The sequence below is a fragment of the Oreochromis aureus genome, linkage group 2 (genome assembly GCF_013358895.1).
Source record: "Oreochromis aureus strain Israel breed Guangdong linkage group 2, ZZ_aureus, whole genome shotgun sequence".
NCBI lineage: Eukaryota > Metazoa > Chordata > Actinopteri > Cichliformes > Cichlidae > Oreochromis > Oreochromis aureus.
Genome location: NC_052943.1, coordinates 16,959,657 through 16,987,035, shown reverse-complemented (window position 1 = coordinate 16,987,035; position 27,379 = coordinate 16,959,657). Strand labels below are relative to the sequence as shown.

Genomic DNA, 27,379 nt, shown 5'->3' with positions numbered 1-27,379 from the left:
TTTCCTTTTCACAGCAGAAAGAAATGGAAAAATTATATTTTTGCAAGGCTTTATTGTTTTAACAGTCAGTATCTCAGTAAACTTTAGATATATTTACAGTACAAATGTAATATGTGGACAGGGCATTGTTAGTAAAACGTCTAGAGAAATATTCATATTCACAAAGTTGCCCTTGTTGAGTAGAATGATTGTCGAGGCCGAGGTAAGGAGAAGCTTTCTTAGTTGACTGTGAAACAATAAAAAACAAAAAAACAAAACAACCCACACTAAATCTTAATCTAAGGCACCGTTCTAACCTAACATTATAGATGATGTTGAGGACTAAGTGCTGTGAGCTCTGCATCCATGCCCTGTAACATGCAGACACCGTATGTGTTCAAGCAGCAACTACAACCGCTCCTTAGACAGGCATTATTCAGGAAAGCAAAGTGGAGTATGAAAGATCTGAGGCTCAGGTTATGAATGAGACTAAAACATCTGGGTGGGAATAAGTCACAGAAAGACATAAATGACTTTTTCTTTATGAAATTTTACACAGCTCCCCCAGGAGTCTGTAAAGTCCTCAGATACGTGCTTTGTTTAAAGAAGGGTAACTTGTGACAGTGCAAAGAGTCTGTTTCCTAGGAGAATAACGTAAGACGGCTAAAAGCGCATAAGCTCAGAGACGTGGTAAATATTGCAGGACGGTTTATGCAGTCTGTTACATTCTTTGAGCTTATTAATCAAAGCTGAAAAGCTAAAAAGCTCAGACTCTTTATATGTACAGAGAGAGTTTAGTAAGCCAGCAGAGAAAAAGGCAAAAGTTCAAAGTCTCAAACCTCGTGCTTGGACTATTCAAGCATCAAGAAATTCAACATTTCATGAATAACAAAGAACCAGAAAACCAGCCTGACCCGCGTCAGGTTTTGTCAGGTGCCCTCCTTATTCTACAGTAGAACAGTTGAATCCTGAGCAGACGCACCTGCAACGACCAATCAACACCCCTACATCCTTTTGCATGACATTAATTGCATTTTGATGACATTAAAAGCACTGAGAGGCACATCTATGACTCATATCATGGGTTTAGATATGTTTGTAAGGACAAAAATGGCTCTCTCTGTCATCCAAATCTCAACTGGTTTAGTCTTTTTGAGGCAAAATTCAGAATTAGAGCTTGCAGATACAGAGCCGAAACTTAGGAAACAAAGTAGATTGCCACCCAGTTTTGTTGAGCTCTTGTGAAAGGGGACATAAGGGTTGCCAGGTAGGCCAAACAGAACCCGACCACCCCGTCACACGGCACCAGTCAAACTGAAACCTAATAGTCATTTACACAGACTCTTGAATTCTCCACAACCTGAGCCACTCCATCCTAAACATGGCTTCATTTGCCTAATACTGATTATATACACAATACAATAACACTTAAATATATGTAGAAATGCATTTTCATATATAAACAAACAGCCAAAACTGTATACTACAAAAATAGTTGAAATGCATTTTGTCATATGTAGCAGCTAGTTTGACAGGATATTTAGATGGTTGTTAGTTGGAAAGAAGTGGAACTGATGATGAAGCACACAGAAGAATGAATCACAAAGCGGGAACTAAAGCTCAAGTTAAAACCAGATCACTGAAAGCCTGATTCCTAGTTTCAGCACAAGTTCAGTTTAGTAACAAACGCCGTGTCAAGAAGCTCAGAAGCAGCTAAAAATAAACTACTGGATTTCATCTCTGTGTTATGACAGTCTGTTACAGGTATGGTTATTCAAACAGTTGGAGTCGCCGCCACAAATGACACTAAAACCGGACCCAGCTAGGACTTTTGTAAAGTACAATATTAGTAAACTTGTATTCTATATACAAATGCAAAGAAAAAAAAAAAAAAAAAAAGGAAAACCGAAACCAACCGTGAGCTTCAAACAACAAAGTGCAAAAAGTTTACTGAACATGTGAATCTCCACATGGTTCGCCTTCAAATGCAACTGCTGTGCTGCTGAAGCCCTCTAGTGGCCAAAGAAGGAAGGGGTAAAAAAATCAAAGGAGGGGGATGAAATGACAAAAGCCCAGTCAAGTATTAACAGAGAAGCCAATCCCGAGTGTTAGCAGAGATTGCTAAACTGTGCATGCATGGGAAAAAAAAAATTGTTTTAAAAAATTAGAAAGTAGGGAAAAAATTGTAAGGCCATGTTGCTGCAAAAAGTAGACGGTCAAGTAAATTTAGATCAGTCACCTGGAAAACCTGTGATGCCACCTCCACCAAACCCCAACAAAACAGAACATATAACAATTTCTTCCATTAATTAAGAATAATTCACAAAATCTATTGTGCATGTGTCCTGGAATATTCTCACAAGAAGAAAAAAAAGACTGAACTTTTGATAACAATAATTACAATAACAAAGAAGCCAAAATTAATAAATTATAACAACGCACCCCTGACAAAAGCAAACACTTAAAAAAAAAAAAAAAAAATCATCAAAACTGGACACAAAATTGAGAAAAAAAATCTGGAGAACTAAAAACCACAAGAGGAAGAGGAAAAAGACCCAGGGTAAGCATGTGGAAGGAATAGACAGCATTTCCCTGAAGCACAACAATTATTAATATATACTTTCAATACATATTGTTTCCTCATCATGTAGGGTGCAAACGTAGCACTTGGGTGGTCTTTCCACTTCACCTTGTGCTCCTCCCTCTGGAAAAGGAGGAGAAAGGGGAGAAAGCTGCTTGGAATTGACAGAATTTTTAAGGAGGTCAACTGGACAGGAACTTTAGGAGTGCAACAGTAAGAGGCTTCTCAGCAACGCCGCAGACGTCAAATCTCTAGAGGGACATAAAACATGAGAGTTCCTGTCAGTTGTTAAGTTAGACATTGGCAGCATCGGAGTCATCAGCGACTGACAGCTCACCTGGCAGGGCTTCTATGGGTTGACTGGAGGAATGCAGCGTGCTGATGGGGGTTTCATTGTCTTCGAAGGCTACCCTGGTTCCATCTGAGCTCCCGTCACAGTTGATCAAGACTTTGTTACAGTCCCCCGCCTCAAGGAGGGGTCGAGGCTTAGAGTGGACGTTGAGGTCAATGAGCTCCTCAAAGCTCCATTGGTTGGATTTTCCATTGACTGTGGAGACCAACTCCACCTCGGTAGAGTCTTGCTCATTCATGAACTCAGAACCCTCGACAAGGCGGCCCTCGGGTACTGGACTGAAGAAGGGGAACAAAGGGAGAGTAAGAGATGTTTATTATAAGTGTTTGTATTTTAATAGAAATACATTTGAACTAAAACCTGATTCTAAAGACAGAAAAAAAATCTGAAATGTAATGTATTTTATGTATTTCTCTCTAAGATGTTAGAAGCCAAACTGTAAAATATGAGATGGGAGTCTTTGGCTTCACTAACATACCAAAACAGTTTAATAATGTGAGAAAATCTTGTTCCACCTCTGACAAGTTAGCCAACTTGTAATACCGAGGTATGTTGTGAGGAAGAAAGCCGTTGAAATCATAGAAAATCTCTGGAGAAATGCATCTACTTAATCGTAACTCCACCCTGCAAGTTGATTGGACTGCTCAAATCTATACATTTTCTTGAAAAAACTCTTTTAAAACGTCTGGTTGTTGGTAGCAGTGGTAGTTTGTGCAGACAAAACATTATACAAGAAGTAGAGATGGACCGATCCGATATTACGTATCGGTATCGGTCCGATACTGACCTAAATTACTGGATCGGATATCGGCGAGAAATAAAAAATGTAATCCGATCCATTAAATATCAAAAAAGCACCTCACAAAACTTGCTACACGCGTAACTCGGCTCATAACCGTAGCACGTTGCAGCAGAGTGTGCCTCATGTGATAGAGCGGCTGTGTGTATTTGTAGCCTCGCTACCAAACCAGCATTTCATCTCCGAGGAAGTTATCCCAGAGAGAAGTAAAGCAAGTGTGTAAGTTCATCTCTGAATGTTTGTAAAGCGTTCCCACGTTAAGCTTAACAACCGATATATGGAGCGACTGCCTCTCTCTCTCCCTCACCTTCCTGCGGCTACTTCAATCATGAAACTGATCAATGATCAGCTGATCTGCTTTTCTGTGGCGAGTCTGTCTCTCTTCTTTGTTTTTGGCCCACTTTGCACCAGAAAGAGGAAACCAGCGGCTGAACAACAGCAGCACGTTTAAGCTTGATAAGCTGTTGTTAGAATTTCTTTAATATTACTTTCTACACCAGGATCCTTTTCTACGCAGCTGACGGCTGGTAACTGTGCAGGGGCGGATCTAGCAAAGTTTAGCCAGGGGGGCCGATAGGGCATTAACAGGGAAAAGGGGGCACAAAGACATACTTTTCTTTCTTATTCTCATTTAAAATGTCTAGCTTTTAATAAACAATTATCTGAATCTTACACCCAAAGTTTGAATCTGATGTAAAATGTATAGAAGTCCATTACTGTATATAGTAACTGTTAAGTCTAATATACCCTAGTAAGCTATAGTACTTTTTCCTTTGGGAAGGTACCATCTGTGAATTCTGCAATTCTGTTGAAGAAAGATGTTGAATCTATTTAATTATTCTTGAAAAATAATTTATTTCTGTGCATTTTTTTTCACCCTGCATCAAATTAAAGTTGATTACATCGATTAAGCATCATGAGGTGGAGGGTGGGTGGTTCCCTATTTTTTTTTTGCTGGGAGTTTGCAACCCTATTAATTAGGTTGCTTAATATTTCTGCTAAGTACTCTTTAAAATACCAGAATAGGGAGGATGGAGCAGGTTTAAGTTTATTAGATTGATCAGTGTTGCTGAACTATAAAATATTTTGGGTGCAGTGTATTTTTTACATACAGGTATAACAGAATAGCTTTAGTGTTGTTGTTTATTTAAACTTGAGTATGAACTTATACAAAATGCAGCAAGATATTAAGAAAACAGTTTTATTGATTAAAAAACACACTATATCGGATTCATATCGGTATCGGCAGATATCCAAATTTATGATATCGGTATCGGTATCGGACATAAAAAAGTGGTATCGTGCCATCTCTAACAAGAAGATATGCAAAGAACTGGTGGCTGTTTTGAATTAGTGCCAACTATTTGAGGCAGTTTTAAATGACTAAACGTAACTCAGTTTGTGGCTTTTGTTAGTTTCTCTACAGTTGTACCTTTCTGCCTGAGTCTCATCTGAGCTTGTGCCATTGTTATTCTCCTTGTCGTCTGTCTCTGATTTCTCATTCGTGTGGCCCAGGGGCTCTTCTCGCTCTGTTGAAGGCTCACCGGAGGACAGACAGCTCTCATCTGTGTCAGTCTCTGTAACTGTATCAGGGTGACAATGGAAACACAGATTAGACATGTCACAAGTCACATAGAAATGTATGTAATTTTACACAAGCAATATGTAAGTACATTGAAAGTAAGAAGATACATTCTCAGTTACAGACAAATAACAAAAGTTGCTCAGCACATTTAGATTCTTAGCTGAAAAAGACTGGAGAAGGCTTACTTTTAGTTTCACAGTTTATCTGGTCCATTTCCTCATCTTCATTCTCTTGTGCGCATTTATCGTCATCTCTCTACACAGGAGACAAATGTTAACCGACCTGTGAAGGAATTTTCCCACAATCACAAACACGACCAAATGGGTTGACTGAATGTGAGCTCACCTTTAAATCATTTTGGTCCCCTTTTCTAGTTCTCTTCATTATTTCTTCAATTCTCTGTAATAGAAAGAGAAAAGAACAATTTATATTAATTTTAAGGGGTTAGGTTAGAAATTAATTTCAAGTAATTACTTTGCCACAGTGATCTGGATTCTTAGGTAAAGGAGAGAGACTGATGGTTAAAAAACTGACTCTTGATGTAATTTCTTGTCAAAACAAAATTATTTAATGACACGTCGATGAATCAAGGCCCAAAACAAAACTAAAAAAAAAAAAAAAAGGTTAATGCACCCATCATACCTTCTTCCTCTCCATACGTTCCTGTTGGTTCTGCTGCATAATGCGGTCTCTCTCCTGACGAACTCTTTCTGCCTCCTCCTGGGCTTTGGCCTCGGCCTCCTCGCGTTCCCTTTGGAGCTCAGCCTGCCTTTGTGCTTCCTCCTCTGCCATTCTAATCCGTTCCTCCTCTGCTAGGCGAGCCTCTTCCTCTTCCCTAAGTTTTCTCTCCTCTGCAAGCTGCTTCTCCTCCTCCAGACGTTTCAATCGAGCCTCTTCTGCTAAACGTGCCTCTTCTTCTTTTCTCAACCTAAGATAATCAAAAACGGCAGCTCTTAATTTAATGTATCCTGACAAATGAAAATAATTCGTATTCATTACCAGTATGCCTCAGCCTGTTTCATTAGCTAAAAAAATGCAAATCGCACATGTGGCTGTAAAATACAAGTAGCTCCAAACTATTGTTGTTATTAAACAACTTTGTTCTCAATGGTATTTCGCTGTGATCATATCTGAGGTTTCTCTGTTATATAGAGACACAATACACAAAAATAAAAAATAATTTATGATGATAATTTACGGAACAAACAAGAACACAGTTCCAGCAGTTCCAATAACCTTACCTCTCCTCTTCCTCCTTCTGTAGCCTAAGCTTCTCCTCTCGCTCTTTCTGCTCTCGCATCAGTCTGCGGTTTTCTGCTAGGATCTTGGCAGCCTCAGCAGCTGAGTTGGTGCCTGTCGTAGCCTTTGAGTCTGACAGGTGGAAAAGACAAATGTGGAGGTTGAGGACTTTCTGTCAGCCAGTTTGTTAATGCAGTATGGGCCTGATTTACCTAAACTTTAACCTTTCTTCTCAAATCAAGCTCTGGCAGCACATCATCCCTACACTCACCCACCTTCATCACCACATGGTCAAGTCCCATCCCCTCATCAGGTATACCTTTGTCCTCAAGTATCAGATCATGTCCATCATCATATCCCTGACTCATACTACACACCTTTTGAGGGCTGGACTACACTCTTGAATACTCTCCCAGCAACGATTCACACTGCTACTTCTATTGTGACTTCCAAACAGTCCTGAAAACCAGAGGCTCACAAAGCTCACAAATAATTTGTCATCACAGAAAAGACAGAAGCAGAAGGCATTTATCAGGCATTTATCCATTTATGTTTTGGGTGTATTAAGCTATAGTAAGCAATGTGACAAATCTATCAGCTGGACCGTTGAATAAATCCATCCTCCATTTTCTTAACTGCTCATAAAACTTATAGCCATTGGCGACTGGAGCCTATCTCAGCAGACGCAGGGTAAACGCCCTTCATACAGTCCTAAAAATAAATGTGCAACCTAAACTGGACCATGCTTTTAGAGCTTTCTAACACACAGTGGATATCCGGTTGCATGTAAATCCATATGAAAACCATTTTCCCTTGCAGATGATGACTCTCGCCAGGAGGTGGCAGAAGAAACAGCAAATCCAAATTTCTAAAGCATGCGACTCCAGGTGGGAAAAGCTACCTTTTCTGCTTCACCGAGATTTATTGCAATATGTAAACACAATCCCAATAATGGTGTGTCTACTAAAATGAAATGACATGTTATAAAACCATGCTCAGTGATTGTGATTCTCTTGTGCTTTAAGCACAAATTCTGTTTGCAGTTTCCTCTGAATGCAGTAAATGAAGCATGTGCCAATGACTATGTGTAGGACAAACAGTCCTTTTGCAGAAGCATAATTTTTGAAAAAAAGATTAAGGGATATGTCATTATGACCTGGAGGTAATCACCTGGAACTAGACGTGCTGCAGTACATTAGCAGAAAACACTTTAACTTAGTGACTTAGGACTTAGTTTGGTTTACAAAGATATCATCTTGTCCTGCTTTACTGGCTGAAATGAAATGCACGTCTGAATACAGTGAACAAACATCCTGGTTTGCAGGATAATGAACAGTCTTGGCAAATACTGCCACTGACTGTCAGGTGACAATAGCTGTTAAGTCACGGTACATAAAGCAATCTTTCTCTGTTAACTGCTCACCATCTTTGTCTTTGGTCTTGCTGGAATCAGAGGATTGTTGAGCCACAGCTTGAACAGGACAGAGATCTTTGGACTTGGAGTTCTTCTTTCGTAAGGTTGGCGGTCCTGCTGGAGCGAGAGGCTTCTGGATGGGTGGGGGTTTGGTTGATGTAGGCTGAGGAGATGGTGGGCGTTGTTTCATTGCGCCTGGTGAGGCTGGGCGCATCTTAGGGCTTTGCCTGCAGAAGAAATTGTGTGTGCCGTCTTATTTTCTGACCTAAAACCAAATGAAAATGCATGTGTTTCATAACAAATCCTGTGTAGGAGACTTACTTGGGTGCTGAAGGCGAAGGAGTCCTCTTTGGACCTGGACTGGGGGCAGGCGATGGCGAACGGTGCCGTCCTGGAGTGGATGGGGAGGCAGGACGTTGCCCCACAGGTGATGTTAACTTCTTATCTTTCTGTAATTTCACACAAAAAGGCCACAAGTGGAGAAAGTATTAATAAAACCACTCTCAAATAGGGTTATTTCAAGAACGTAAAACAAATTCCCACAAACTCCTTTGTGTATTATGAAATATTTATAGAACTATACAAATAAATACAAAAAACCCTTATGGACCTATATGTGGACAAGATGTGAGCAGTTGAACCAAACAACTAACTTTTGTCATCTAAAATTGCTAAATGTTACATAATGAAATGAAAACATCCATGGTTTTAGAAAATAGACATATATAAAAACAAAGTACTTTATTGATGAATTTAATTGATTTTTTTAAAAAAAGCTTTTACTTTGTAACAAACTCCTCACCGTATTCTTTCACTACAAATCTTTGTAGATTACTTTTGCTGCAGATCTTGAAAATGAACTTTAAAACAATTACTGGTTTGTATTGGGATGTAATACAAATATAAGTCTTTGATTTCCAATTATCCACATTATCCATTCAGTACATGTTGAGGAGAGATGATAACGTGATGGTGAGAAAAGTCAGAGGCTTTTGACATTGGGTCCCACGGTCTGGGTGGGGTCTGCTTTGCATGGACTGATTTGTCCATAATCAGGCCACTGTGAATCCCTTTGTTTCATACTATGACAATGAAGCCCTTCACAACCACAGTGAAGGAGGAAGAAAGCCAGGTTGAGAGAGAACCAGGCACGGCAGACCAACAAGTGAGACCATACAGATATGACCCTCAAGTATCAGCAATATGAAATTTTGCCCATGTTTAAATGAGTGACCAGCAAAGTTCAAAGAACAGCTGCATGAGTAACATTTCCCTATGGTTAGCATCCTGCAGAAGTACTTTGACAGGCAAATTTAGCAGGATATATGCATATGCAGTGACATGAAAAAGCATTTGTTCCTTCCTGATTTCTTGGTTTTTTTGCATATTTGACTTACTTAAATGTTTCAGATCAAACAAATTCTAACATTAGACAGAGATCACCGGTTAGTTATCCTAACCTAACTGGCTCTATGTGGAAAAAGTAACCCAGCCTCCTTTAAATGATGAGTTGACTGTAATTAACCACATTTTTGGAAACCTGAGTTTATTTTCTCTAGCTACACCCAGGCATGCTTAATGTCAGAGCTGTTGAACCAAGAAATCATTTAAATAGAAACTGTCTAACAAAATAAAGTGGGCTAATAAATTTAAAAAGCAACACACAGTGTTGCGATCTAAAGAAACAGCCGAGAAAAAAAATTATTGACAACTATCAGTCTGGAAAGGGTTGCAAAGTCATTTCTAAGGCTTTGGGACTCCGGTGAACCACAGTGAGAGCCCTAATTCACAAATAAAGAAATCTCTACACCTTCCCAAGTGTGTGCAACCTACCACAAATACTCCAAATATGCACTGACAACTCACTAATAAATCAGGAAGGGGGCCAAATTATTTTTTTTCATGCCACTGTGTTTGTCGCACAAATTTTAATGTAGGAAAGTTTTCATTTTCTGTCACCTCCGTTCTGGCTTCTGGATACAACGTGAACAAATATGAACACCAAGCACAGCACAGACTACATAAAACCTACCACCACCAAAGTAGAACAAACACTGACACTGCACACACAAATATCACACAGATTTATTAGTACACTAAACACACAGTGACTGTAGATAACACTACTTGCTGTGCTCCCTCTCTTCCACTGCTACCAAAAAAAACCATAAGCTACTGAAACGTTTTCTGTCCATGATTGCCAAACAAAATTTAACAGCTTTCCCACAGAAAGAAAACCATAGCTTTGCTACACATGGGTTGTTTTAAAAAAAAAAAAATTAAATTATTTTTTTCAAGCACATCTTCCATGAGCAGAATGGCATACTCTGTCGTTCTAATAGTCACAACCATGTGCGTAACCTAAATGTGTGTATGATCACTCTGAAATTTGTATACGGATTAGGAGATGCCAGCTAAAGCCCTACATCCAGGTTACTCCATCAGCAAATGCAAAGTGATACTAAACAAATCGAACATTATTTTTCAGTTTTCTGACTTGAGAACATTTTTAAAATTGAGATAAACCACTAAAAGCTAAGCTCTGTTATTAAAACGGAGGTGTTCTCACCATCGAAGGGTCCAGAGCTCCGTCGGCTGACACAGATGTGGTCATGCTGCTCTTTTGTCGGTCGCTGCTGCGGCTGCGCACTGGACCACGCGGTGGGTGCAATGGGCTGGCAGAGGCTGAGCGAGGACACAGGTGACACTCTGGTAAAGGACATAGTCATCGCAGGACCATGGGAGCACAACCAATGGGAGGAGTGATAAGCGACCAAATTGGGCAGCAAAGCAGCAAAAGCAGAAGGAGTGAATGATTAAGAAAAGAGGGGGAATACAGAGGTAAGGTTGGGGAAAGAAGGAATAAGGAAGGGAGAATGATGGATGGAAGAAATGAAAGGTTTTTGTAAGGAAAGAGAGCACAAAAAACAAAACAGCGACTTGTTAGATATAGCTCATTACGCAGAGAATAGCTTAATTTCTGAAGCTCCGGATAGGCTGGAAATTACTGGATACACATGACAAGCAGGGAGCAACAATGTGGCGAAAAACCCAAAGACCCTGCAGCTTCTGGATACAACATGAATAAATCTAAACACCGGGCACCATAGCACAGCACAGACAAGCACAACACAACACACATTAAGTAAAACCTACCACCACCAAAGTAGAACACACACTGACACTGCACACACACAAAAATCACACAGATTTATTAGTACACTAAACACATAGTGAACGTAAATAGCACTGCCTGCTCTGTTCGAGTACAGTAACTAGAGTATGAGTAATGAGTAATATGCCTTTCTTTCGTCATGCTGTAATTGTTCCTAATCAGAGAGAGACCGACCTTTCAAGTTTCAGGACAGGACTGAGAAATAACTATAAACTGTAATGGCAAAGGCTCTAACACACTGTCTTTAGCAATTAGGTTAAGTCTAGCCTGCAGTTAGAAGAGGAAATGGTGCCGTGCACTAGCTTGCTGTGTCAGATTGAGGGATTAACCATCATAATCCCAAGACCCAGAGAACTCTCCCTGCCACAGCCTGTTCACTAAATTCATTCAGAGTTTATACTGCGCAGCAGCAATGACTATGAAACCTACTCTGTAATGAGCTGCTGCTAATGTGGATGAGTCATGTTTCTACTGGGGCTATACTTAGCAGAGGATCTATACCTTCTAACAGGTTTGTAATGGCCACTCAATAAACGTCACAGCCTAAAACCAACACTAGAAATACAGCTGCAGCTTTGAAGTGCTTTACAGTGCGCTCCCCTTCCTACCTATAAAAACACACAGTCAACAAGGGAAAAAGAGGTATTCATTACTGTGGGTGTGTGTTATTCATTTCAGGCTGTCAACCACTATGGAGCAATTGATCATTACCACCACAGCAAAAAACTATTCACATTAAGGCATGTCAGTCATCGAGGGCGACATAAAAACCCACACAGGATGCTTTAAAGCATCCACAATATCAACACATATTATCCCTCACTATGAGAACTCATGGAATAGCCCAACAGACCTATTCTGATGTAACAAGAACCAATAGGTAAGCAGCTTAGAGTAAATCTCCTAGTGTGGACCCTGAAGCTACTCAGAGGCAGAGAAATGCTCCTGACCAAGACTGCCCTGCACAGCCCAGCTCAGCACACAACTGACTGTATCAGATTTGGAAATGCATGTAAACTAAACGTGTGTGAGTATGTCAGTTTATTTGTTAGAATGTAAATACACTTTCTCATGCAATTTATTATAATTAATTACTGTGCACACGTTAACATTTGATCACTACAACTGCAGTCAAAACTCTGAAGCAACCAATCACTTTGAAAAGTCCAAAAGTGCATCAGGCAGTGGAATGAAATTATCTAGTTAACTGATAATGGGAATAACTAGGTTGACTTTTTACTGATGAAACGAGAGGGTAACCAGGTCTGTGCCTGGCCAACTTTCCTCTCTATCAGGGTCTCCTAAGCGGAGGTTACCTGGAGCATCTGTTCCTTCAGCGGACAGGGCGGCAGCGCTCTTGCTCCTAGCTAGTGAGGCCTGGGTGGGTGTGAGCAGGCGACTAAGGACCCCTCCATCCACAGTAGTGGCCAGTGGCCTGCGAGCTACACGGCCGAAAAAAACAGATCACCGAAAAAAAGCAAGAGAATGTAAAGGCCAAGATGGAAAGAGTGGATGAGAATGGGGAATAAAAGTAAAGAAACAATAAAGTTCACCATGTGATTTAACAAGAGAATCAACATACAGAACCAAAGGTAATGGCTCTTGTCTTAGATAGGTTCCTTATAAACTGTCTTTATACTTTCAATAATATTGAGTTAAAGAAGGATACTCAATAAAAGACAGTACATAAGATGACCGTGGAAAAGTACTGAGACAGATCAAAGAGATTGCCTGGAAAATGATTAGTGAAAAGCTCATTAAAGTAATGGTTCCTTAGGGTTTGCTGAAGGGAAAAACAAATTATGAAATAACTTTAAAGCAATCAGAAGAATAATACCGGGTAAGAAGAAGAGAAGAATAAACAAAAGGATAGTGACCATGTGTATTAGAGTTCTACATCTGATGCTGTGCAATGTTTACTATTGTGGAAATACAGAAAAAAACGGTCCAAATTATTCCTGCAAAGAAAGAGGATGACTACAGCCCTTCTAAAAGCACACTAGCTAAGACACTAAGAAAATTCCCCATTAAGGCTGCTGATACTTAAAAAATGCAACCCTGAGAAATATTTGGAGCTTATAATAGGTTGTTTTTGCTACATGTACCTAAATGTTAGCTCTTCAAAAGGAGATTCTAGATTTTCACTTCCTTTTATAGCCCCTTACTGAGGAGACATGTGTTGTTGACAGACCTGATTTTTGTTAACCATTTAGTGGCTGCCCATTGAGGTTGGCGACATGACTTCCTGCTATTTCCTACTCTATATCTAGGTCATAATTTCTGTAATTATTTTTGTAATAAGGGTAGAATTATGAAAAAAAAAAAACTATTTAAACTCTAAAATGCTGATTCAGTATGGAAGACAGCTTATGTGTTGTGCTACTGCTCAGATTAAACACACAGAACATACATGAATAGAGGACAAGAGCTTTTTTTTTAGTTTCATAGATACAAAGAGACTGGTTTGGCTGCGGAACAAATAAAAGCACTGGTTGTTAATAGCAACACACAGAGTACAGTGATTTGCTTAGGTCATTTGTGTGCTCTGTGGCTGCTATGTTGGGATGGCACGGACACACACCGCAATGAAGCACGAGCGACTTAAATCCACCTATGACGTCATGTTGGAGGGAGAAAACAATCAACACTTTGTGACAACAAAACAATACACTGTGTTAGTCCAAACAGAGCACACAACAGACACTTCCTTAGTGAACACTTGAAAAAATAAAAAGATAAAAAAATACAATAAAAAGGGGGTTAAAACAAGATTCACTTCCAGTGAGAAATACGACGTAGAGCAGCATCAGCTAGGTCAAGACAGCAAAAAGGTTAAAGGTTTGATGGAACAAGCATAACATTCCCAGAAAGTCAAAGACAACTGGCAGTGTAGAGAAAACAGCATCTGACATGGGTGTAAATGAGCATTTAGACTTAGGCAAATGAGAACATGAATGGAAAGAAAGGCCATACACAGCAAGAAGATCCAGCATAAAAAATCTTGAGCTTCATAAGTCCCTATCCCTAAAAGCTCTTAGCAGCAGTCAGCGTTGTTAAAATTTTAAAAATACAAGAGGATTCAGAATGATGAAGTAACGTCAGAGCCACATGCTTATTATTTAAAGACAGATGCATGAGTGATGCATGCTGATTGTTCATGCTAGCCACCTTGATCATCCGTTGTCCCCTTATCAGGCTTTGCAGGGGTCTGTGCTCTGCCCAGACTTACTCGCGTAAGGGAGGAACTTCTCTTCTTCACAGAGTGGCCTGGGGACATGAGAGTGGAGTTATAGCCAAGCAGGCACTGGGGGAGTCAACAAGGAAACCCTTAAGAAAGTCTACCAGTCATGTGCCCTTTGTTTTGCTTTATGTGAGTCACCGGGTTAGGGCTGACAGCAGCTGATGCCCCAGTTTAAGAGATGAAGCCTTGATACAAAGAGCTTCAACTTTTCCATCTGATCACACTAGCTCATTCTCCCTAAATCAGAGATGACTATTGTAATACTACTCTTAGCCAACAAGTGTTCCAACAAAATAACAAGCAGTAAGCCAATTTTCAATGTGCATGTCATACATAAGACAAAGCTGAGTATTTAATAAATAATGCAATATTTTGAGAAATTGTGTATTTAACACAATCTTGTTTATTGAAGCATCATGCGAGATGAAGAGGGGATCTTTTGCACCTGTCTGTTCCACCTGAAGCTTTTTGTCGTCTTCCTTACTGGCCTGAGCAGCATTGCCATTGCTAGGTAACCGGTTACAAGATGAACTCCTTGGCTTAACACCTGAGGGACAATGATGAAATAACCCAACGGTGAAATAACAACACTAGCTTGTAACTGGTACACAACATTTTGGAATTAATTCATATATTGTATTCAGAGTGGTGGCATAATTTATTATGAAACAAGCTGAGAAGTAAAGAGAAACCAATTATGCTGAAAAGGAAAACAATGGCACTGCCAGCCCGAAGAAGCTGTGAAGAGATATGATTCACCCATCTGCAATGATTATTTCCTGTAGAAATCAAATACCCGTTTCATGATTTTTTCTTTTGTACGCTTCTAATATATTTTATGTGAATCAAAACAGGATTGAGTATATTGTGACAGAAGAGTGACGGCCCTCTATAATACAAGAGAATATTCATGAACATCAACATTTGGTGCTCAGCAGCCCTTAAAACTATTTACTGATTAATGAATCCGAAGAGATGCAGTGAATGTATGCAGAAGAACTGGGCAGTATCTGGAATCAGGAATCAGAAACATATTAAAGCATTTTTACCAATCCCTCTGTGCATCAGTGAGTCTGTTAAACCCTGGATATGAAAAAGGACAGGGGTCAGAGTTCATTCACTTTGTTCCATATCAGAAGTGGTACAATAACCTGAAAAAGCTCATTCATAAATATTCACAAACACACACACACAGAAAAACCCAAAACACTTTTGTTGGTTAAGTTGCAGCACTGGAATGCACCAGGAAGGTAGGATGGAAGCAGGGAGGAAGGAGGGGAGGGAGGGAAGCAAGGAGACTTACGTTTGTCAGGTGATTTGATGAGGGTGGCAGAGGAGGAGGATAGGCGTTTGCTGATGCCAGCCTCAGACGGCTGTTTCAGGTTCGTGGTGGATGTGGAGCGCTTGTCCACTAAGAGGGAGGAGGAAAGACAGACAAGGGAGGCGGGATTTAAACCGGAGGCTAGCCAAAGGGAGGGAATTTGGGTTTACAAAAGGGAGTAAAATGATCTGCTATATTTCAATACCTCCAACAGGCAAAGGGTTATAATAATACACCTGAAATAAAAGGAAACAAACTATACTTGTCTTTGGGGATGAATTTTCCTATTAACTTAATTGATCATGCTATCATGCTACTAACAAAATGGGCATTCAGCAACACACTGAATCGACAACAGTACATGCCATAAGCATAAATATCAAAACACAGCCACTGTGTTTTCAGAATCAGGCATTGCTGTTAGTTAGTAAACAAAAAATGTTTATGTTGAATCCCTCCAAGAGCAGAGCATAAACATTATATTGTCTGTGCCAGATACAATAGTGCTTTCTTGGAATACCATTCAAAGAGGAATTGATGCAAAGTCACCCATGTGATCTTGAATGAGCAATTACAGCCAGAATTCAGGAATAAAATGGCTGTTACATTTAAAATCCTTAAATATTAAAAACGATTTGAATTCATGTCCTTACTTCAGGCCTGTGGGTTTTTTTATATAGCTTTTCTAGTTCTTATGATTATGAGCTGTGTGCGTACACATGTCAGTTAGTTAAGGCAGCTTCAGAGCATTAAGGATAGGTTGACTGCCTTTGCAAAAAAATGTATTGGGTATATAAAAATGTGTTGATTAGTTACAATGTCAAGTGACAATGGAAAAAGTGACCAGTAACCAAACCTATAGCTCAAAGGGTCTAAAGAAAAAAAGTATTAGTAAAATAATAAAAACAAAAAACTGCATCAGGTTGGTGGAAACAGAGGTGTTGGGAGGAAGCATTGCCAGTGCATTTGGAGAGCCAGTGCCTACCCATGCTGTGCTGCTACACCAGTGAATTAAATATTAACAAACAAAACCTTGATGACTCCTTGGTGGCTTTTCTGGTGAGGGAGAGGAGATAACTATAGTTACTGGAGATGAGGCACTGGCATCAGAATCTCCTGTGGGAAAAGACAGCTCTCAGGAAAGCGCGATAAAACATATGACATCATGACATATCCTTCAAATAAGTGAAAGAGATGAAGGTTAGAAATGGCTGATAGTCATCAGCCTTTGCTTGACACGTCCGGTGTTCAGATGATCATCTGAACACCGGACTATCATCACATACACCGGACTGGTTTGATTTTCTGGTGGACATGGTAAAATGAAGGCTGAGAGTCTGTCTGAGAGGGCTTTGATCAGACAACAAGCAAGAATGCTGTGATTTGGGTAAACTAACTGCCTACAACTCAACTGGTTTAATCTGTTGTTTGCATTAGCTGCTGGAAAAAAAACACAAAAATAAAACTGAAATGAACCGCTTTCAGATTTAGGCCAAGTTTCACCCCAGCTATGGTGTAGCACACAATACACTATGAACTATCAAGGATTAAAGTACCTGTTCGTCCATCTGAGTCTGTGGACAGTCCTCCCCAAGACCATCTTTTCTGCCTCTGCTCGACTTGCTGACTACGCTCCAACGTCCGCCTCATCACTGCCTCGTAGTGCTCCTGAGGAAGGAAAAAATGCAAGTCATTTGCAGCTGACTAACATTTGCACCTAAAACAAAAAAAAACAGAAGATGATCTGTAGCTTTCATAACTGTATTACAATTCATGGGCAACTGCGCGGTGATGGTCCTTTAAAAATATGAAGAAAAACAGTGTAAGCTGTGTTTTTATGTAAATTTGATCTTTTTAGTCACAAATGTCAGCTGAGCAGCAGTGAGCGCTGCTGAGTAGATCACATTACTCTACTACCACCCGTGTTGAAGATACCTTTTCTTCTTCCTGTTTCTGCTTCCTCTTCTGCTCCACAGCCAATCTTTTCTGCTCCTCCTTCCTTCGCTGTTCCTCAACCTTTTTCTGACGCTCTTCCATCTGACGCTCCACTTGCAGCTTGGCCTTGCGCTCCCGCTCCATGATCTGAGATTCTCGTAAAGCTGGCAATATGAGCATGCAGTACATAGAAATCACTCATCAGTATGTTGGGGTTTTTTTTTGTATTTGTACTGAATTAACATATTAGTAAGACCAAACTAAGTAAATGAAAGATTTCTACTGGTGGGTTGCAGCTAACAGCTATATCCAATTGTTAGGTATTTTTTTTTAAAATGAATAAAACCATTGCTCATTTAATAAACTCAATATCAGATTATTTGAGTATTTACTGCAGTTCTTTGGCTAAAATATCTTAATCCCAAAACTGGGGTTATCCTCTTACCCTGTTGTCTCTCTGCCTCCTCACGTCTCTCTTTTGCCACCCGCAGTCTGTCGTCTGTTCTAAGTGTGGCACCGTCAAGTACTGCAGGCACACGTGCATATGTGGTTTATAGGTAAAGCATGTGCATGAATACTTACACATATAACTTGACGGTGGATTACAATGCAGCATAGCATAAAGGCTTTGTATCAGGCAGGCAGATGTGTGCATGTGACTCATTAATGAGCTTTGTCAACTGTTACGGTAATAAGGTGATGACTAAGATTTACCTGCATTAAGCCACATTGAGAGGATGGCAGAAAAGGATTGGGAGTTGCATCTAATGTTTCAGATTATGGACGACAATAACCTCACAAGAGGGTAATATCTGTAATAACCAGTTTGATTCTGTGTCAAGATGTAGTGTCATTTACCTGGCCTGCACCCCTGAGGTTTAGCTGGTGTGTTATTTGTAGGTCCTGGGCTGTTTCCCGCCAAGCTGCGCCTTTCCTCGGCTTGTGCCTGTGCAGCTGCAGCTGAATGAGAGAACAAACAAGGCCTTTTACACAGCTTGTTCAAGGCAGGAATAATGTGCCACTATTTTGCCTATTCTGCATAAAGTGTATGCAAGGCAGAAAGAGGTAGCAATGCAACACTGTTGCGCTTTTAAAGCCAACAGTAGACACAGTAACAGCACCGATCTGATGTCTGCATAAAAGGTAGACCCACCGTGTCGTGTTATCAGTCCACCATCTCTGATTCCACATTGAGAATTGTGGGAGAATTATGCTGGTGTGGTGAGATTTCGACCGAATAAGTGCATCGTTCACTTTTAAAGATGGCCTTTTACAAAAGGCAGTGGCCACTTTTAATCTGTCATTTCCAGTTTGGAGTTTTTATACATTTGATCCAGATTCGGAAATTCAAATGATTTGATTTGTATCAATTAAACGACAGTGTGATGAGGGACCAAAAGACTAATGTTATACAAATTGTATTTGTTTCCATGACACACACACAAAAAAACAAAAAAAAAACAAACCACTTGTGTTCCTAATCACTTATCCAGCAACAGGAAACTATGGACAAGTCAGCAGTACCTTGCAGGGGATACAGCTTCCACTGGTAAACATCCAAATGTTTGTTAAATACCAGTTACGTTTTGGCTGAGATTTGGCACTTATCTCTCAAAAGATGTTCAGATAACAGAACAGTTTTTGGTTGCTTTGTCTTAGTCTGTGCGGAGATCTACTTTACGTGGCAAAGGGTCCTTGGCCAAGACATTGATCTAAAAGTTGAGCTTGATGGCATGCAAGCACCTTACACGGGAGCAATACTAAGGCCCAAAGCACAGCAAGTTGTTGTTTAAACCATTAGTTCAAACCAAAAAATCTGAATAAGTTGTTTTTTGTTCTGTGTTTTGTTTGCTTTCCATATCAATGGTAAATCTGAAGAGATCCAATAGATCTGAAGTTATACAACAATCCAGTTATTCTACCATGTTTGTGGTCAGCTGTGTAGTTATTCATACAGTGCTTTCTGTGACAAGCTTCAATGAGAAAGTAGAATAAAGCCCTTGTTAGCTTCCTGGTATACAGCATGTGCGCCCACAGGTGTACAACATTTCATATAAAAATATCCAGAAACCAACTGATGACTAATTTCCACATGTACCCAAAAACACAATGATTGCTTTAACAGTTGATGTGCGTGCAGTCTGTCCTATAAAAAGTCTAACTCCAAGAGAAGATCAGCTCTCCCATCAAACTACCGCAGGGTCAATAGTCCTTTCTTCAGCCAAAACTATTCATAAAAAAAAGTACGGTTAAAGGACAGAAGGTCAGGAAGGAAGGAAGCACATGAAAGACATGATCAAGCTTTATGAGCTGTGGCATCAGTTACCAGTTTCTTCCCTTCTTGTTGGCATTATATAAATGCTGACAAAGAGCAAAATGATAGTCAGTCCTGTGACTGTGAAAGCTCCTGAAAGCATCTCACTGTCTCCACTGCAACTAAGCAATCCTATTGCTAATCTTAAAAATATATATTTTCTATTAAGAAAACAACTTTTCATATGCTTTTTAAAAAAGATCCAGACAAGATTCTCTCTCCAAGTTTTAACACATGCAATTTATCTCATATGACTAATGTTATAATAAAGTTAAAATGCAGGAGATATTAAGAAAGCTCTGGAGATTTCTTGTTGCAAAGGAGCTCCTTAAGTACTAACAAACTGGGACCTTATAAGAATGATGGTCCAGGTGGTGCAATAGGACAAATAGAGCCAATAATTGTTTAAGGAAACAACACTGTTCTTGCACAAAGGTATTCTAAGTGACTGAAGAAAACATGTTCCCGATCTTGTTAGACAGGTCATGCGAAAAGTATAATAGTGGTTGTTAAAAAAGAATGAAAACTGTCCCCTGCACCCATTATCTGTGCTTTCCATGTGTTCTTTTTTTTTTTTATCTTTGATGTGTTTTTGCTTTTCTTCCTCTTTGTGATCAACTCAGCTATTATTCTCCTTCCGGTTTTAGACAACTTTTGAACCAATCAGTATTTGAGCTATACAAAGCATTATCATGGCAGGCTACACACCAGCACCTCAAACAGTCTATGCTCACTGAATTCTCACAACCCTCATAATCCCACATTATTTGCCACCAGGGTAACATATACTATAGACAGCTGTAAAAGAAGCAGCCCCAGAGAGATTGAATTTAAGAAAACAAAGCTTTTTACCAGGTTGCTATGAGCAAACCACTGACCCACCATAGACACGGAATGGTTTTCCGAGTGTAGCATGTTCTCCTTGTATAGAAATCAACTCTACAAGTATTACCTTACTCTGTAAGGCAGAGAAGACAATGGACCCTTCTTACACAATGCAACAGTGCCAAATTTAGCAGTAAGAACTGTTGACTTAATAGACATCGTTTACCTCAGTGAAGCAAAGGAAATTAGACCTGTCAGGTTAACTATTCATGCACCAATTATCCAAACGGCAACCTCAATGCTCTCCAGTCAGAGACGTTTATGAAGGGTCGAAGTGTGCAGCTGGTTCTCAGATGTTTACAAGTCACTTCACTTTTGTACTCGGACTCTCCTCTTCATTCCATTTGGAGAAGTCAATAAATGACGAAAGATCTGACTGCACTTTAAACAGTTTTGCTGACACACAACACGTGGCCGATTACTCGTAAATAGACAGAGGATTCATAAATTACTCATCAGTCACTAATTTTTTTTGTCATTCAGCAACAAATACTTGGCAATCATACAATACCACAAGGAATACAGTAACAGAAAACATTTATTTAAATTATAGGAGTTTACATTATACGTTTGGTTACTATTGTCTAAAATATAGATGACTGGACACTGATGAAACCTCTAGAACTCTACAATCAACATATTTTTCTCTATTAGAGTGAAAAGTCAGAAAAAAAACAATGGTATACACCGTCACAAGATAACTGACATTAAGTTACAGACAGCAAGGACAGGTGAAGTGCTTCTCATTCATGCTTATGCCTGTATCAAGGATCATACTGGCTCAGAAATTAGATGAGTCATAGCTACAACAAAGAGAACCAAACCAAGCCTGAAGACTCACTCAGGACCCAGTGTCAAATCACATCAAATTTGTAATTTGCAATTTAAAGTGTTTTTATTAACAGTAAACGAAATGGTGGTGATATAACAAACTGCAGTAGAATAAGGATACGTTTATAAAGGGGGTGATGAAATGCTATATGTATATAAAACAATGCAAACTATTTAGCTGCTAATCCAAGCATGATGTTTGACCTTGGTCATTCTGTAGTAGGTTTTACACTTCAAGATTGTAATTTCAGGAAACTGTATTGTCTGCAAAGAGGGAAGTATGACAGAAAGTGCAAACTGAGGAGGCAGCAGCTGTTAAGCTAAAAAAAGAAGTCTACTGGTGTGTAGCATAATCACCTGCAAAATCAATTTTTACAGAGTTTTTGGCTTCCACAGTCACAGTAGTAGTGACTGTAATTTTAAGGAATAAGCAAAATATATATAAATACAACCAAGGAAGAGATGCATCTTGGAATAAAATGAGACAAATCTCTGCTGTCAGACACATTCATGTGTTGATTAAAGTGCTTTCATGAGATGGCGAGAAGAGACACTGTTTTCCCAACAGACCTCAAGAGAGCCAGGTGTGCTCATAGAAATGAAAAGAGCCAATCAGAGGCACTCACTCATCCCTCCATCACTATGGAGATTTGCACACATTAACATACATCATTCCTGCTACACCACGACTCAGCAAAACCTTAAAGACATGAGACGGAGCATGTTTTTTTTTTCCTGGCTCAGAATGTGAGGCAGTAAAAGCAGTCGCCCCGTGACGAGTCTGTATTGGGTTACAGAAATATTTGCATGATATTTGTGAACCCATCTAAATGGATTGCACATAAATCCTACATAACCAAGTAAGCTACTGGACTCATCTTTAGCACTCATTATCAAAGTATAACTATCATTATTATCATTATTATTATTATCATCATCATCATCATCATCATCATCATCATCATTATTATTATTGTAATATATAATTATTAATGGCAATCATCAAACATGTAAATAACTTGATTAAAATATTTTTGGAGTCCTTCTTGTGAGTTTAAACTTTTCTAACTTAGTCACCAGGGAAGCATTTTAAACATATCGAATCTTGTGAGCCAGGGTTTACAGGCTCATTTAGTCATAGACTCACTTACTTTAATGCAAAAGTATATATATATATATACATATTTCATATATAATCCTCTTTACACTATCTGAAATGCTTTGTTGTAACTCTTTGAACTTTCAAATCTCTTCGCAATTTGAGAGTTCAAAAACGAGTTAATGTTGATTATGTATCAGTGTTTTCTGGGATGACCATTAGCAGGCCAAAACCAGAAGAATGCTGATGAGCTGTCTCAAACGGCACATGCAAGAGATAGAAGCTGTGGATGACTGCTTGTTCAAACTCTGATTGATAGAATATATATTTTCAGAGTGATTTTTCCTCAATTGTTTGGAGAGGAATTGATAACTGCAAATGTTCTGAGCAAGAATCACCAGTAGCTGAAAATGTGGGACAAAAAAAAAAAAACAAGCAAAAAAACTGCAGATAATATTCAATTTCCAAAAACACCAATCATGAAGTCTAAAGTTGTGAATTTTAGCTGGTAATTAATCTAACGCTTAACACTTAGGGGGTGGGAGGATAGAGCCTATCCCAGCTGTCAGAAGCAGGATATGGCCTGGATAGATCACCAATCTGTTGCAGGGTTAACACAGACAACCACTCACACCAGTTAACCTATCCCTATGCATGTCTTTAGACTGTGGGAAAACATGCAAACTCCACACAGAAAGACACCATGCTGGATTCAAACCTTGCTGTGACATACCAACTTGCTGTAACACTACCAACCACCACTCCACTGTACTGCCTACTCTGTAACATATTGCATACTTTTAATATAAATCTGCACTTCTGTTGTGATACTGAAGTCAGTAATATCTAGCATTAGAAAGAGCAGATATACTTATTGACCGAATATGATTTGCCTTCTCCTGATGGATTATTATGGCATCAGTAAAGACCACCAGGGGGGCTGATAATGACCCAGCTCTGCAGCCCAAACAAAACATGAAAGAGGAAACAGGCCAGTCTGCCTTACATCATAACAATCTGAGGCAAATGATAGTTCTCTTAACAACAAGAATACTCATACGACATGTTTTTACAACTTCCATTACATATAATATTAGTATAGTGGACACACAAGAGTCAGATCAGTGGGTCAGGGTTTTTTTTTTTTCTTCCATGGTTCCTTTCAACTGCACTCTTTATTGTGCCCTGCAGCATGGCGCAACTAAATAGCTTGCTGCACAGGAAGTGTCTGCGTTGCTAAATATAAGGGTGGATTAACATTTGATATTGACTACATGGCCTTGTAACTCCAACTGATCACTATCAGATGCAAATATGCAGGCAAACATGAACCTGAACCACTGATTACTTTATTTTTTTCCAATTCATTTTACCCCAAAATTCAGAAAAATTAAAGGTTACCAACACAATGAGCCAAACAACACAAAATTTCAGGATGGATAACACAGCTGATAGATGCCTAAGAAACACGCACGCACAAACACAGTAAATCTTCTATGGGATTACCAAGACCTGCTCATGTAAGGTAAGCCCTGGCTATTTGTAGTACCAGCAGGATGATGATGACAACTTTCCAAGGGAGTCTCCTGCTCTAAGTGGACCATTTTGTCTTACACAGAAAAAATAAACATCAACAAATTTAATCATTCTCACATCCACTATTTTTAATAATTATATAGTACTCATACCCTTTAGTGTTGTGTTATTTTTCAGTCCTATAGGGTTAAGCTAAAAAAAAAAAAAGAAAAGAAAAAAAAGCAGAAAATATAAATATATACATAAATATTATACATTCTCTAGATTTCTAATTAAACCCCAAGAAGTACAGCCAAGTCTACCACACTTTAAACTATTCAGTTTAGAAGACTTATTGAACCAAAGCATTCTTGGTGCCAAGAGTGTGGAACTAATGTTCATGACTATTTGAGGAGTGACTATCCACATCAGCACCATTGATGTGCAGACATTGAAAGCAAAGAGCATGTGTTAGCTTTTTGAAGTCTATACATTTAGTTATTTTTCTCTTTTGATAAGCAAAAATACGTTTATTATTAGATAAATTAATCCATGACTTTTTGTTATTTTTCTTTGGTGGAAGGGCCAAAATCCCTGAATATCTGACATTTACTTGTTGTGTAACATCTCTTGAACCCTGTATTCATGCGTTTGGTCTTTGTTGCTGTGTGTAGGTCATGAACCATGTTGAAATAAGCTCTGACATGTTGCCCAAAGACACAAATAAACTTTCTATTCAAAGACTTTCAAGAGGGGACAATTTGGAAATTTGTCCATAAGCTATCCCAGCTCACCAAAGCTGGTAGAGAATCCGTCTTTGTGGAGATGGAAATGTTAGTGTTAGATAACGTAAAATGAAGTAACAACAATATATAATCATACAAACTAACGCCTCATGAACTAAACTACTCTGGGGTTACTCTAAGGTTAGTTATAGTCTATACAAATTAGCATGTTTTGCTATTCAAATCATTTGGTACGTGCATACATGAGTGTGGAAAATGTAACACATCCTCTCAGTCATTTTAAGAGGTAAAAATTAAAAGATGGGGCATTTCTGCTACACAACCAGAGTTAAGTGTACAGAACCAAGAAGCTACACATCAAAATTGAGGGTGGTTCATTTCCTCCTTTGGTTAAATCTAACCCAGTTCAGAAATACTTCTCATGCTTTTAATTCTGCTGCAGCATGTGTTAAGCCAGGATCCCGACAACCTTGCAGCGTTACTTGCAGCAGTGTGATCTCGCTTTATAATAGCAGGGTACTTTTTCTTCTTCCTCACATTCTTGTGGAAATGACCATGTACATGAGCTAGATTCCTAGCATAATTTTATTATTGTCAGTCCTCCACTTTGACTGAAGGCTGAAGGACTTTTGCTGAAGACATGGTTTAACTCCTCATAAAGCCTAGGACACAAACGCATACCTCTAAACTTGGTAGAAATATTCATTAAAAGACAAAAAAAAGCCACAGAACTGAGGGCCAGACTGAAAACACTGAATGGAAAAATGAAAGAAAACAGGAAGAAGAACGGCACTAAAATGTGATCCATTTGTTGCCAGGAGTAAAACATGCCTACACCCAATCTGGGTATGTAGAAAACCCCCTTTTACGCTAAAACAGTTTAACAAAAAAAGAAAAAAAAAAAAAAAGGCTTGACTGCTCATCCAGCCATAACAAACCATGCATTGATACAGGCAGATACAAACACAGTAAACATCCACGTCCAAATCTGGATGGGCCCACTGATAGACTTCAGCTTGTACATAGTGCAGTCTCCAAAAGGCCAATGCGCATTTTGCTTAACAGAACAGTGGGCGACACATGGCTGCTGGTCCAACCAAAACTATGGTATCAGTGCATCTAAGCATTTAAGGAAAAACAGCTACACCGTCCTGAGAGAGCTCAGGGCTCAGCGTTTGACAGTTTGACAGTGCAGCTTTATCTGAAATTCAGGTCAGACATTGTTATAGTTGCCCTCCCTGGAGCACTAAGGGGGTTATGCCATATGTCAGCAAATAAGCATGAATGTGGGACAATGGATGTGGGAGAGGGAAGAGATCACTTAACATAAGATAAGTTGAGTTTCAAGCAGGAAGCTACAAAACTGCTGATACACTATGAACCGCCTGATCCACGGGTGGAGAAAATAAATTGCCTGCTGGGTTCTTTACTGGGCATCAAATCAGCTCGTTGCTATTACAAAGTGCATGACCCGATCAGAAAAAGCGTCCTGACAAAGATCAACAGAAGACCACGTTTGACAGGATTCTCGGAGCGAAGAGCAACGACATTCAAACCAGTACTATTTTTACTAGTTACACAGAAGCTAGCTTAGTTTACAAAGAATTTAGAGGACGCCTATCTACTCCGACATACTCACATAAAACCACTTTCCTGTACAACGTTATTAATTTGCGTGAAAGCTGACAATGCAGAAGTAGTGGCATATCAACCGGGTCTCAGGCTGCAAGACGTATAGTTGCAGCTTTAGCTGAACGTTAACTGCACACACTTAACTTACAGCGAGTTAGACCAGTCCATGTGCTTCACTTAAAAGTTATCAGCACAACCATCAGCTAACAAAATCAACCAAACGTGTAACTTTTAATGTGGGAAGAAGTTGCAGATATTTTCCGCGTCCATACTCGGCTCATAACCGGGCAGCGAGCTAACGTTACTAGCTAGAAAAGCTGACCGCTCAAACAACCCGGTCAGAGGCGGCAGTTGACTGCAAATGTTAGAAAGTGAGTGCAACACCCTAAGACACAAGCGGTTCAAAAATAGACACAACTGCCAACATATTTCTTACCCATTTGGGCTCTCAAGCCCTTGAGAGTCGAAGCACCCTCCGCCATTTCTATGAAGTTTTCCTTCTGTGTTTTTTTTTTTTCTAAAACAAGGGCGCGTAACCCATCGCAGCCGGTAGGACTCGGACACCACGGGGACGTGGACATCAAAGATAGGGCGAACAAATCAGGATGTCTCACTTTGAACAATGTCGTAACAAAAAGTGTCTTCCGATGTAGTCAGCGATATGCAAGTATCTTTACCACTCTACGCAGCGCCGTAGCTCCGCAAACGCACATAACGCACACTGCGTAGGGCACCA

General features: G+C 39.5%; 1 protein-coding gene across 11 annotated transcripts; it reads right to left on the bottom strand.

The window, feature by feature from the left end:
• Window positions 1-35: 35 nt before the first annotated feature.
• On the bottom strand, window positions 36-27,329 carry map7d3 (MAP7 domain containing 3). Of its 11 annotated transcripts, none has more exons than XM_039619847.1 (20): window positions 27,080-27,329; window positions 18,480-18,581; window positions 18,067-18,147; window positions 17,622-17,785; window positions 17,243-17,354; window positions 16,719-16,802; window positions 15,669-15,776; window positions 14,811-14,912; window positions 14,293-14,391; window positions 12,441-12,566; window positions 10,519-10,658; window positions 8,271-8,398; window positions 7,959-8,176; window positions 6,538-6,667; window positions 5,939-6,224; window positions 5,642-5,695; window positions 5,482-5,551; window positions 5,144-5,294; window positions 2,898-3,190; window positions 36-2,811 (listed from the first exon to the last, which is right to left on the bottom strand). In XM_039619847.1, the coding sequence occupies exons 1-20, from the start codon at window positions 27,222-27,224 to the stop codon at window positions 2,804-2,806; spliced, it is 2,601 nt and encodes an 866-aa protein (XP_039475781.1). In that variant the 5' UTR covers window positions 27,225-27,329; the 3' UTR covers window positions 36-2,803. The 11 variants fall into 11 exon arrangements, with proteins under 11 accessions (XP_039475781.1, XP_039475785.1, XP_031592296.2 ...); XM_039619851.1 differs by having other exon boundaries at window positions 10,519-10,634; XM_031736436.2 differs by lacking the exon at window positions 16,719-16,802.
• Window positions 27,330-27,379: the final 50 nt, after the last annotated feature.